This window comes from Centroberyx gerrardi, chromosome 6 (assembly GCF_048128805.1).
Source record: "Centroberyx gerrardi isolate f3 chromosome 6, fCenGer3.hap1.cur.20231027, whole genome shotgun sequence".
Taxonomy (NCBI): Eukaryota; Metazoa; Chordata; class Actinopteri; order Beryciformes; family Berycidae; genus Centroberyx; species Centroberyx gerrardi.
Window position 1 is genome coordinate 4,966,898 of NC_136002.1, and position 13,910 is coordinate 4,980,807.

Consider the following 13,910-nt stretch of genomic DNA (forward strand, 5'->3'; position numbering starts at 1 on the left):
AGTGTTATTTTTTTGTATTGACGCTGGCTTGACACTGGTCTCCAACGCCTCCCATCAGTTTCTCCGAGGAAGACTTCCGGTGGTGTGTCATGGCGGTGGCATGGTGAATCCTGCTGAAAGGGAAAAATAACTCGCCCCTGTCGTCCTTTTCCATCGATTCAGGACAGATTTTCATGCATATCTAAACCTGTCAGCTCCGGTCTCATACCTTGGATTTACAAGCAGAGCATCGCGGTGTCCCTCCGCCCGGCCATGGCGGCTCACAAACCAGTGGAATGGGTCCAGGCCGTGATTACTAGATTTGATGAGCAGGTAAGATGGGCTAATATGACTCCGTGGAAGGGTGTAGCAAGCTTTGCTAGTCTTAGGCCCTATCAGCCCGGATACATTTATCGTCAAACAAAACTAGGCTGATTTTCTGCTATTTTGAGGGTCATTTCTTCGACTATAATTGTCGAACTTGTTTTCAGTATTGCTTGTTCCAGCTACAAAACACTGAAGATGATGTCTTGCTAGGTCTTGCTAGCTAGCGCTGTTTCCATGATCAATCAGCACAGTTATCCCAGATTTCTCCTGTGCTTTGTGCTGACCTAGCTAGCAACATGAAAACACAATGTGGAATAGTATGGTGATGACTACTGAACCCCTCCGTTAGCGTCTGTATGTTAGCTAGCAAGATAACGTTTCCTGTCATGTCAGCTAGGTAGCTAATATTAGCTGGCCTAGCTAGCTAATGTAAACAAATGAGATGTGACTGGGTTAGCACACTGCATTGATATGGGGGAATTACGCCTTTCTACCACTAATTCTGGCAGGTGAGGAAATGTCAGTAGTATGAGTTAATGCTACTATCCCTGCTAGCTAATTTCTTCACTTTCACTGTCATGTTGTCTGCTTGATATGGCAGATAACTCATAGACTGTATAGTACATAAGGGTGAAACAACTATATAAAATCTTAAATTTACCTATGCCTTTTCCTACACAAAAAATACATACATAATGATTTTGATTTGGACTGATTACGACTGTTCATAATAGAAATTGTAGTTGGTACCATTAATTATGGGGGTAAGTTTTGGAGAAATTGTCTTGTAAAATGGAACAAACGTAGATTTGACAGCAGAATAACCTTTTGTCAAAACTATATAGCCTACTATGCAATATAAACAAATTCAGTCCAGTTGAAAACAAGTTGAATGATTATAGGGCTCGTTTATCATCTTTCAATAGAATCATATCATGATCAACTCAAGTTTATATATATATAGACCCATAAAACAAATGAGAGAATATGCTATAATTTGAAAATGACAAAGTTTCATCATACTTTATATTACCATGCAGTTCAATGTGATAACCATCAATTTGATTAACGTGATTTTGCTTATGTTACCAGATATTGTTATATATATGTCAAAATAAGTTCTTACAATTATCGGGATAATAATTTTGTCCATATTGCACAGCCCTAAATGACTATACACCTATACACCTACAACTCAACGTGTAAATGTGTGTCATTCTGCCCCACCAGTTAGTACTGCAAAATTATGTTTCTTGTTTGAAAGGAAATTTGACTTTGTTCGGTGTCCAGCAGTCTTTGCATCCGATTGTAGTCGGGCTTAGCTCGGATCACTACAGTTTGAAGAAAGTGGCATTAGGAGTTAAATCCTCCTCTTGTGTATTGTACTAAGCCCCAAACGAAGCCTTCAAGTCAATGAATTTTATTTCTTGTCCCCATTCATTTGCAGTTTATTATTTTAGCAAAAATTTCTTCCTCTTAGTCCAGCCTTCTCTACTGTCGCATGTGTGAGCCATTTCACCCCTGGAAGCTATTGCTGTGATGATAAAGTCCCCCCAGGCAATACCCCTCTACCCAAGTACATCTCCCCCACAGTGCACCTCCTCAACAACAGTTTGATTCATTAGATGGTGCACTTTGTTAGATGTAATCATTACAGTAATAACTGCAAAAATCCATTTCCTGAAGGGAAAAGTGTGGACTAGCTGCAAGCAGCAGGAAGTGTGCTTGCCTCAGCTTGAAAGGTTAAAAAAAGGTGACTTCATTAGAATGAGTTTATCTTTTCAGTGTTTACAATTTGACCACCAGATGACACTATTCACTCTATGCCATTCATTTCTATGGGAGAAGAAAGTTGAATGTCTTAAAATGTATTAAGACTATCAAAAAGTTGAACACATCTGCACATCTCCTAACCTACATACATAGTGATATGAAAATGGAACAGACTTTCGAGCATAAAATCTGAAAAGTTCCCGCTGAGTCTCAGGAATTTTTTGTTATAAATGTTTTCATATTTCACAAAGTATAAGTAGTTTCAAAAAGCACAAAGTAGGCCAAAATACAGTATACATAATGAAAGTTTAATTTGAAGGTGTAGTATGAAAGATACAAGAGTATAATTATTGTGTAATATACAGTATAAGGTAAAAACTGGAACGTTTTTTTTTTTTTTTTTTTTTACATGCATTCATTTCCAGAAGCAAATGCCTGGTTTAAAACAAATCCCAAAGGTTGAAATGCTTTTCATTTACACAATGTATTGCTTGGTATTGAATTCAAGGTATTGATACTGATATTAGTATAAAAAATGTGTAAGGAAATCTCATCTACTATTCATTATGTAAACCCTCCCCTCCACACACACATAAACATACACAGAAGTGCAGGTACCATATTTAGGTCTATCTATTCACATTTCTGTCAGTTATGAGATGATACCTATAAATATCGAAGTTTATAAGCATCACACATCAAGAAAAAAACGTGAGATATTGCAATGTAGGCAACAGTATTCATTATTAATGAGGATTTATGGTAACATGATCATTTTGTGTCCTTTGTGGCTAAATGTTGTAGATTAAATCACTTTTTTTTTTCAACATCATTTAGTCTACACATAGCGGATGCGTGTGTCCTTAAGTTGAGCCAAAGTGCATATAAGGGAAAGATGTGTGTGTGTGACCTTTGGAGGAATGACCAGGCCTGGCTCGGTGAAACAAAGAGCTTACTGACCATGCTATGCTGCGCTGGACTGGAGACAGAGGGCCTGGCCTGTTTATACATTGTGCATTATGTGGATGTGTGTGTCAGTCTGAGTTCATGATGGAACAGTGGGGCTGCAATAAGTTCCTGTCCCAAGACCGGAGGAAAAAGTGCGGTCTAGCCGAATTAACAGCTGGAAGTCTGCTTGCTTCTGCGTGAGAGGTTTAAAAAAATTGAATTCATTAGAACGAGTTAATGTTTTAAAAGGGTGTGCAATTTGACCGTCAGATGACACTATACCCTGTCTGACATGAGAGAAAAAACTAAGAATTAGTTAGTAGTTCAAGTCCAAAGTTTTGGAGAGAGTGATCAGAATAAGAAAACAACGAAATAGTGGGAATGGCATGAATGTGTTAGTTTTCAGCTAGTCCACTAATAACAGTAATGATGATTATAATAGTAGATAAACAGTGGGAATAGCACAACTGTCCTAGCTTTAGGCTAACATGTCCAAATTATTTAGATCTACATTAGCTAAGTTACTGATTGACTGCTAATAAACAACAAAGTGGGCTCTGAAACTGTATGATTTCAAAAACAATATGGAGTATAATATTACTCACATTATTGAATGAGCGTCATGGTATCACTTGCAGGTAATGCAATACCATGAACTAAATACTGTGTTGACTGCATCATCATCCTTTCTCATGTCTTTCCTTTCAGCTTCCGATTAAAGTAGGACACCAGAACACCCACACCAAAGTCAGCACAGAGCACAACAAGGAATGTCTGATCAACATCTCCAAGTACAAGTTCTCCCTTGTCATCAGCGGCCTTACCACCATCCTCAAAAATGTCAACAATATGGTGAGTGGGCTTCTTCCTCCTCTTTTGACCGGCTTGTAGGCAGTGGGGGTTTGTCAGTGGACAGTTTCTGTAGTGCTTTTATTAGGGCATGACAAATACAGGATATGGGGTTGACATTCAGGCCAGTCTTCTCAAACACGGAACTACTAGCTCATTAGTGTGCCAGTGCATTTTGATGCTGCCACTTTGAGATTTGAGATGTTTTTTTGAGATTCAGTTTTAGGGGTGGGCAGATCATAACTGTCACAAATACATCGTATCCCAATCCAAGTACATTTTGCAATGCATTCATTCATCATAGTTTCGCTGACACAACTAGCACACGCTAGCAGTTTCCACACTTTGCTTTCCCAACGTAACTGTCCGGTGTTGCCCAGGCCGAAACAAGCCCCAGAGGGATGCTAGATGGTGTTGATCCAGACATGCCATTACTAGCATCCCAAAGACGTCTGTATAAAACAACTTACCAAGCCCTTCAAGGCCTTAGTATCCTGTTAGCAGTTCCATCAAAATTCCAGTAAATTCTTTCGTTTTCCCAAAACACAGCTTTTGGGAGCCGGGAGCTAAAGCTAATACTAGCTCACTAATGATGTCGCCTCCACGCTTCCTCACGTACAGCACATGCAGCCTATCACAGTAAAAGTCCCCAAGCAATCTATGAAAACATGTGAGAGAGAAGGGGTGGGCACACTGCTTTGCAGATTAAAAAGTAAGGTAGTTTACACAAAATAAAATGTTATCCGAAACTCACTTCTTAACCCGCAAAGTATCGTGCGCACCCCTTCTCTCACGCTTTTTCGTAGATTGCAGAGTCTGAGACTGCTTGGACAAGCTAACTAACTAGCTGAATGTTGATAATTTACAATATGTATATATACCACTCAAGTATTGTCAACCTTTTGAAACTGGTGTAGTATTCATTAAAATATGTATGAAAACGTACTTGCAAATCTACTGGCTGTACTGGCTGGTTCTAATAGTCTTTCAGTTATAATTTTACTTGTGTTTTAAATGAATGTCCTAAGCAGTGTTTATTTTTTTTGGAGGGCTATATTTTCTTCTTAAAGGGTGCAAATAGCGTATTGTATAGCAGTTGGGTTGTATTGTTCAGTAATTAGCAAAATAGTCTTAGGAAAGCAACGTGAAATAAATCATGATCCATATCGTGGATCGTGATACTGCCTGAAAAGATCATGATTTGGTATTTTGACCATATCGCCCACCCCTTATTCAATTTACACTAATTCTACTCACTTGTCTGCATAACTAGGAAATTCTCTACATTTTGTTCAAAGAATAAAGTAGCATTTATGATGCTATGTAATTAGTCCAAACTGCCTTGTCGGCATTCTGCATGCTTGATCGCAAATTGGAAAATGTTTTCTAACAAGATAATCATTCTGTCGTATCATTTCATAACCAAACCAACCGATCACTGGCCAACTGGGCCACTAAAAATGTATATTTGCTGGCCCAGAGCTCTGAGAAAACGCTGTCGGGCCGTGTTAAGAATGAATTAATGATATTTCAGTATCAGTTAAATATCAATAATTAGAAGCTTGAAATATTAAATAGAAGTCAGAAAGACACGTTCCCCTCACTTGTTGCCGTGGATACCACCGATGCGAAATCTGAAACAGGAAGCAGGAAGCGAACATGTACACAGTCGCCATAACCGAGTTGGCATATCTTATTATGCATTTAATACTCACTCGTCGTCGTAGGAGGCTACAGTTTATATATTAGCCATTTTAGGCGAGTACAGTCAACACTGGTTGAATATACGCTTTGTCATAGAAGTAGATGTTAATAACTTGCACTGGAATAGCTTCTTTGCATGTTTTTCCATCATGCTTGACACCTGCCTTTGTTGTTTTTCTTCTTGATCTGCCTTTGTTTATGCTGACGTATTAGAACATAGAGAGAAGTCAACAGAGAAGTCTGCAAGGTAGCAGACTCGCTGGAAGTCTGCATTGAGCGCCCCCAAAAGTCCACCTGAGAGCCCTTGCGAACTTGATGAATTTTGACAATGGACAGCCCTCCTGGACTTCACGGGAGCGTGATATAGGCTAAAGTCCACAAGTGTGCAGGTCTGCGGAAGTCCGGACATTTGATACTCAAGCCTTACCATGCTTTGACAGTATGAACAACTTGACAGATTTTGGGCTGTGTGAGATGCTCCGATTACATCTACTGTATGTAGTAGCAGCTTCAAAGTTTTGATCAGTCAAATCTAGGTCGACCGATTTACTGGTTTGGCCGATTAATTGGGGCTAATAGGAGGTTTTATAAACAATTGGTTATCATGGATATCAGCGCCGATGGTTATGGGCCCTCTGGTGTTTGAAATAAATAGGGTCATCCCCTTATGTTAGCGGACCTGTCTCACTATTTGCATGGAGGCTCTGCACTAAGTGAAAGTTATTAGTTGGAAAATATAATTGTCAAATTCTTAACATTATCAATTAGTGAGTTACATGATGGTATTACTAGTGAATTAGTGACTACTAACGTGACCGCTACTCTGTTCTGCCGGAAGCAGGTCATGTAGTTTTGCTAATTTGTAAGTCCTGAAATCAAGATGGTGGTTAGGGTAAAAACTAGTACTGCCTGTCCTTTAGTATTTCTGTAAAATCTCTAACTTCCATGTAACAAGGGGCTCTCAATCATCTTTTCTATTAAAGTACATGCTGCTAACTTGTTTTGTGTCACTCTGTTTCACATAACATTATTAGTAAGTTAGCAAGCTCAGCACACAACTGCTGGTCATATCGAAAATACCTCTATCCTAAAATGAAAACGGTACAGCTACTGCTCATTTGTGGGCTAACCAACACAATAACCACTTAATATTTATTAGGTGTTATTACGATTATGCGTAACTGCTGGTAAAGCTAAACAACGCTAAACAACATAGTTTCAAAAGATTGACTGTAGCCTAAAGATACAGCGATATTAGACTAAGTTAACGCTGCTGCTTCGTGTGCTATAGTAGGCTACTTTGTTGGCCAGTTTCACTAGGTATTAACTGCAATTTACTTTTCGCACTAGGTATGTCAAAGAATGAATTGATCCCATCTTTCATTTGAGCCGTAGCATGCTGTTCTGGCATTGAATGTTATATGATAAAATCCACCAGCGGGATTTGGGAGTCTACAAAATATTGTTATTATATCGACCTTTAAAAGTCCACCTTTAGTCGACCTCTACTTCAGAGCTTACCTTCGACCGGAATGATGGATGCAACTCCAAGCATTGTTTTTGAGTCAAATAAAAGTTGTAGAGAACTGGGAAGCTTTTAATGGCTGTAATCAACTTCTCCATTTTGCATTTGCCAGGCGGGACTAATTGTCCATGAAATTAAACTACATCGGTGAGGAAACAAGGAAGCACAGAAATCTGATTGGCTATTGATGGCTGATGACTGTGAAAAGTTCAGCTGTGACCAACTTTTCTTGGCCGACAAGCTTGTTGACTGGCCACACGTCGGCGGAGTTTTCCTGCTCGCAGTCTGAATGCACAGTTAGCCTTAGGGCAACTTTATGTTTTTGGTAAACAAGTTGTTGGATTTTCAGAGCAATATTTAGCCTAACAAGTGGGAGTGCTTATCTAGAATCAGGTCTCCTTTCACACCATAATGAGGTCAAAGTGGCTCATGAAGTGATCCTAAATCAGCTGTCTGAGACTTATGGTATGTTCAGACTACGGGCTACAAAAGTAAGCTACATTGTCCCCAACGGAGCGGAAGAATGTTGCCCGGGTGGTCGTTAACATGTTGGGTGCAGCATATAATAATGTCATACCGTCATAGCTTTGTTTTTGTCTTGTTTTTATTTTATTTGGCAAATACTCGTTCTTCTAATTCATGAAGTAAATAATAATAACGTAAAAATAATTACGCTACCTTTAATTTGTTCGCGCGTCATCAGAGCGTGGAAAAAAGTTGAAGCCAGCTAAACTTCAGTTTGTAGCTGCGCTCGCCCGACACGCTGCTACATTTAACGCTGTGCCATTTGTAGCCCGTAATCTGAACGTACCATTATGAAGTACAGACCATAACACCCAACCTTAGGTTTCAGAATGAAATCCCTTGTTGTTTAAAAGCTCACTGAATGACATATTTTGTTCTGTCTTGTGCTTCTGGTTGTCTCTATAGCGGATATTTGGGGAGGCTGCTGAGAAGAACCTCTACCTCTCCCAGCTCATCATCCTGGACACACTGGAGAAGTGCCTGGCTGGGGTGAGCGTTTCCCTGTCTCCATACTCTCTGCTCTCCTGTCTAAATGTCCTGAATCCAAATTGAGTCACCCAATTGGCTGCTTTCTACCTACTGTCTCTCTGTTTTATCTCTCTCTTTTTCTTCTGCGATCTCTTTTATCTCACTCTGTTAGAAATGACCTGATCTCGTCTCTTTCAAAACCTACGGTTCTACCCCCTCAACTTGAAATGGCACCAATTGAAAGCACTTCCATGACAAGCCTGTGGGGTTGGGAGTAGGTTGTCAGCCTCCGGAACCTATCCGTCTCCCATTCATCTGCATTACTTGAAAGCCTCTGAAACCGAACCCAGAAATTATTGAACGTCTCTGTTCTGTCTGCTTGCACTCACCCAGACACAAACCTCTGGTAATGTACTTAAGACCCTATCAATCCTGCTCTCCCTCGTTTCTGAGAGGTACCTTGGCGACCTGGCAGCCCCAGATTACATTTGCAGGTGTTTCCTCGACTCGAGTTGGTGGGGGCCCGGCATCTGATGGGAGCTGCCGCCAGTTTCCTGTATAGGTTTTTTTCATTAGCGCGCACCGTCAGATGGAAGCCAGCTGCTCTCCTGCACTCATGGTTATAGACACTTGTTTAAGATTCTCTTTTTTTGGTTTGCTCTGCTTTCAATGTACACTCAGTCTTTTCCTATACACAGGACACAGGTAGTATTCAGAAGTTGCCAGTTGGTGTGCCACTGAGCAAGGCACTGAACTCCATTCATTTCATGTTTTATAAGGAGTGAGTTGCTACCAATTGGAGTCCTTAAATCATTTTGAAAGGCTTGTTTTGTTTGTGGGGCAGTCCACTCCCTTAGTTACTTTTTCAGTTAAAGAGACTGAAGAAGCACTAGGAAAGGCACAGCGGAGAGCAGGCTGCAATAGGAATTGATCCAAGCCTCACAGGGATACACATGACTTTGGACTTTGGTCAGGGATCTCAACTAATATGCCCTCTTGGACGCACGCTCTGTTTCTCATATCTGGTTTTCTTATTGTCACACTTGTTTTATAATCAAAATAGAAGATAATGTAGATAGATGTAATGTATTGAAGCTTCAAAAGCGCATCAGTAGACAACAGATTAGCAGGTGAACATATATAGGCTGTTGTTTGTGCACCTGCTCATTATGCGCTGTTGTCTACTGATGCGCTTCCAATACATTTTTGACGTTGCACATGTAAGATGCTTCCAATCCTTCTATTTTGATTATACTCTTTGCCACTTTGGAAGCTCTTTTCTTCCCACTGTTTTTTGACATGGACACTTTGGACACAGTTTTATACACACTACGATCTTAAGTTTGATGTGACAACATCTGATGCACTTAGAAGAAGGCAACAGTAAACATGTCTTCCCCCACGAATGACGCAATCCCCCTCTGGGCCAATCAATAACAAATATGTCAAACAAATATGTTTTGACCTGTTATAGTAGTGTCCCGCCTTGGGCCACTCAGTGTAATTTTCAAAAAAGGCCTGAACACAAGTGGCAAGAGACATCACTGCCCCAAGTTTCAACAAAATCCTATTAGTGGAGTCTGAGAGAGTGCGTGTGATGGATGAACAAATGACCCATAATCCCTCCTCAATATCAACATGGGTACACAAATCAGCCAAACAGACAAAGCCCTTTCCCTTTCGCTGACCGTCTACCTCTTCTCTCGCTTCCTTCCCCAGCAATCCAAGGACTGTTTGCGTCTGGACGAGACCATGCTGGTGAAGCAGCTCCTGCCGGAGATCTGCCATTTCATACATACGTACCGCGAGGGCCACCAGCACGCTGCCGAGCTTCGCGCCTCAGCCTCGGGCGTCCTCTTCTCCCTCAGCTGCAACAACTTCAACGCCGTCTTCAGCCGCATCTCCACCAGGTAGCCGGGCGAACCAGTTTGTCACAGGCCTGCATGCCACCGCCCAAGAGGTTCAAGTTGGGGCTGCTGGAATAGCATGTAGCCCAGGGGTATTCAACCATGTCCCATGGAGAGCCGAGGGTACGCAGGTTTTCATTCCAACCAAAAACTACATCAGGTGATTTCATTGATTAGGTCCTCCTCTCTGGTTGAAGGTGTGCTAATCAGTGAAACAGCTGGTGTAGTCTTTGTTTGGAATGAAAACCTGCATACACTCGACCCTCCATGGCACGCGGTTGAATACCCCTGATGTAGCCTTTTCCAGCTCTATAGAATTTCTATGAAAATGGGGAAAGGGCTGCAGGTTTGAATCTCCAGATTAGGGTTAGACTGCTTGTTTGGTTTGCTGTTATATTGGGCTGATATTGGCCATTTATTAAAAATCAGATATCAGTGTCATCTACCTCTGATATGATGGATATGATGCAGTTTGATTGATTACATATTTATTGTAGAATTGATCAATACAACACCAGTTGTCCATGGAAAGCCTTTAACCTGAGTTGATTCTAATGCAACATTTTGATACACCCGCATATGTGTGAATTTGCAGGGTTTGACATTCAGGCCAATTTAAGTTACTAGCCCGAACAGTGAAACCACTGGCCCGTTGGTGTGTCATTACGTTTTGATGCGGACACTTTGAGATTTCTTTGAGATTGTGATTCAAAGAATCAGTGATTCGTGCGTGCATCGTGCAGAAAATGTTTGCACCACAATCTCAATTTTAGTGCTCTCTCATGCATTTTAAGGGCTGTATTCTTGAAATTTGAAGGAGGATTTATCAATAGAATTGTCTTGGAACAGCAGAACAGTTTTAGGTGGTAGCAAACATCAAAACATCAGTATTATTATGCTGGTCTCATAACAGCTTTCTCTAGATGAAGACCTCCACGATTTTACTTAGTAGTAGGGCAGTTAGGCTATATATTGTATAGGCTTTTAGTTAAGTTAATTAAGTAAATCACAAATTTTCAGTAAGACAACATTGAAAAGAAAGAAAGTAAAGAAAGTTTAAGAAAATAAACTTTTGAATTTACAGTTTCAAAACTTATTTGTGAAGTTTACATTTTCACAATCGTTTCACATTTACATCGTTATCGGCCTTGTAACTCCAATATCAGTGGCACCCTAGGCCAGACCAGCAGGGAGAGTGACATTGTACCACTCTGCTCTCACTTAACATCTACTGTCGAGGTTCCTTGAGCAAGGCAGTGAACCCCCAGCTGCTGCAGTAGAGCTGCTCAGTGACCGGCAGCAGGAGGCTGGTTGTGCTGGGCGGTTCCCAGTGTGAATGAGTGGAACTCCAATATGAAGCAGGGTGTTGCTGGAAAAGGGGATGCAGTGCGCTCAGCAAAAGACCCTGGACAGATTTAAAAAAATCCCCCAAAGTCCTTTGATTTCTTTCCCCATTCAAACCATTTGAATGTATGTGTGGTGTTGTCTCCTAGGCTACAGGAACTGACGGTGTGCTCGGAGGACACTGTGGACGTCCATGACATAGAGCTGATGCAATATATCAACGTGGACTGCTCCAAGCTAAAGAGGCTGCTACAAGGTTAGCTTCCAACATCCTTACAACTCCAGATTGTCAGGCTCAGCACTTCTTATAAGTGGCATCCCGGGAGTCCCTGGCAGTATTGAGTAATGTATTACTCATAACTTATTACTCATTTCAGAAGTAACATTACTATTTTACTCATTAATTAGAGCAGTAATTCGTCACACTGCTTACTACATTACTTTTCCACCATACACCCCCAAATTGGTGATTGCCTCCTCTCTTAACTACTCTCTAAATCAGGGTAACTTGATTGCAACAACAGTGTGTTTCTGTGTGAATGATCAGTGAACCAAATAGTGTTGAAGTTCTTTCCTTGATCAAAAGTAGTGAGAATATTTCCACCCAGAGAAAGTCTACGGGCTCAATAAAGGGTCAAAAGTATTTGAGCTTGTAAAAAAGATTCTGAGCTTGTGAAATTATTTTTGCAAATAATTTGAGAATTGCAGTTGTATATCTGTAAAATTTTGCATGAATGTGGCTAGTCACACTCCCTCTGCAAAACAGGGTCAAAATATGTGCTTGTAACCTCGATGTCACATGACCAGACTTAAACTTTGAGCAACATTTTTCACGCACAGTTTGCTGCTCTGAATCTTTTATTACACATTCACAAACATCTTTTTGCTCTGATTTGTTTTTTTTTTTGCAACCTCACATTTGAAATCATTTGTGCACAAAATTTATTTACACATTCACAAAATGTTGTTTACAACTACAAATCTTTTCTACACATTTACAAATAATTTTTGTTTGCTTAAATCTTTTTTACACATTCACACATTCAAATACATTCATGCTAAATTTTTTCACAAGTTCACAAATGGTGATTATACAACTGCAGGTCTCAAATTATTTGCAAAAATAATTTAAAAGGAATTGGGGATCGGGTTAACCATAGTGTTTGGAAAATTGAACTTCAGTCTGATTTTTAGAGGGGTGATGACAAGTAACAAGTCATTTTTGATAACTGTAATATTATTACTAAAAATATTACTGTAACACGTTACTATCCAACTCTTCTCCCATGTTTCCTTGACGGGGCCCCTAGCAAAATGAAGAAAATCAATTTCTTAGTTTCACTATTTCATTTATTAGTTGCCATTGAGATATTGTGTTGTGAATGGGTTGTGTGATAATGTTTTCTCTCTTCCAACTGTGACCTCCCCACCTCTGTAGAGATAACCTACTGCAAAACTGCTGTCAAATTTAAAAATGGAAAAGTATTAATTTTTATATATATATATATATATATATATATATATATATATATATATATATATATATCATTTTAGAGGATCCATGCCGAAATCATTGTCCACTACCATGAGGGGTGGTTTGGGTAAATGCTTCTTCTGGGGCTCTTCATATGGAGAAGTCCTGATCTTTAGGTGTGATAGCCATGAATACCAGCAAGGGTGCATGACCAAAAATGGAGATCTAGGTTCAATTAATGTTGGTGTTTTAATGATGTGTTTGCTGTGATGCTGTTTATTTCCTTTCAGAAACTGTATTGAAGTTCAAAGCTCTCAAGAAGCCCGCCCAACTAGCTGTCATCAACAGTTTAGAAAAGGTACTTCTCCTAATGGCATATTTCACATGGCATATTATTGGCTCCTACAAAAATGTGCAGCTCGTGCAGTGCCATTTAGTTTGATGTTTTATTTGCACACTATCCACTTGATTATATGCCAGTTAACCTCAAGGGAAGATCAACAATAGCTGAGCAGTTGTTACAAATAATACTCATGTCGGGAGCTCAAGCACAAACACCAAAACAGCTGAGACATTTTAAGTGCTGCACTCTTTCACGATTTGCTCATTCCTACCAGTTCCATCTGTGTACAGGCCATTGCTATACTAAACGCTGTGATCTTTCCTCAGGCGTTTTGGAATTGGGTGGAGAACTACCCAGATGAGTTCACCATGCTCTACCAGCGGCCGCAGACAGACATGGCAGGTGGGGAAACACAGACAATTTAACAACAAGCTTTCTCACAGATCAGTTTAGCTAATTGGGGACAGAGTTTCAGTCTGAGAGCATTCCTCCATACAGAATCACAGTCCTCACTTGTGGACTCTCCTCTTTGGCTCACCCCATAGGTTTTCAATGGGGTTTGGGTCAAGGGACTGGGATGGCTATTGCAAAAGCTTTATTCTGCTTTATTGTGTGTGGATTTCGAGGTATGCTTTGGATCATTGGCCTGCCAGAAGATCCAACCACGACCCAGTTATAGCCTCTTGACAGCGGCAGATTCTAAAATCTCCTGCTACTTGATGCCAGTCCATGTCCATGATGCCA

At 40.3% G+C, this 13,910-nt stretch overlaps 1 protein-coding gene across 3 annotated transcripts in view; it reads left to right on the forward strand.

Annotated features, from left to right (window-relative positions):
• Window positions 1-252: 252 nt before the first annotated feature.
• nf1a (neurofibromin 1a) overlaps window positions 253-13,910 on the forward strand; it is an 81,155-nt gene continuing 67,497 nt past the window's right edge. For all 3 annotated transcript variants that reach the window (XM_071914367.2, XM_071914369.2, XM_071914368.2), the window contains exons 1-7: window positions 253-312; window positions 3,736-3,879; window positions 8,036-8,119; window positions 9,818-10,008; window positions 11,499-11,605; window positions 13,114-13,181; window positions 13,493-13,568. In XM_071914367.2, coding sequence (XP_071770468.1) covers window positions 253-312; window positions 3,736-3,879; window positions 8,036-8,119; window positions 9,818-10,008; window positions 11,499-11,605; window positions 13,114-13,181; window positions 13,493-13,568 — 730 coding nt within the window. The remainder of the gene's footprint in view (window positions 313-3,735; window positions 3,880-8,035; window positions 8,120-9,817; window positions 10,009-11,498; window positions 11,606-13,113; window positions 13,182-13,492; window positions 13,569-13,910) is intronic.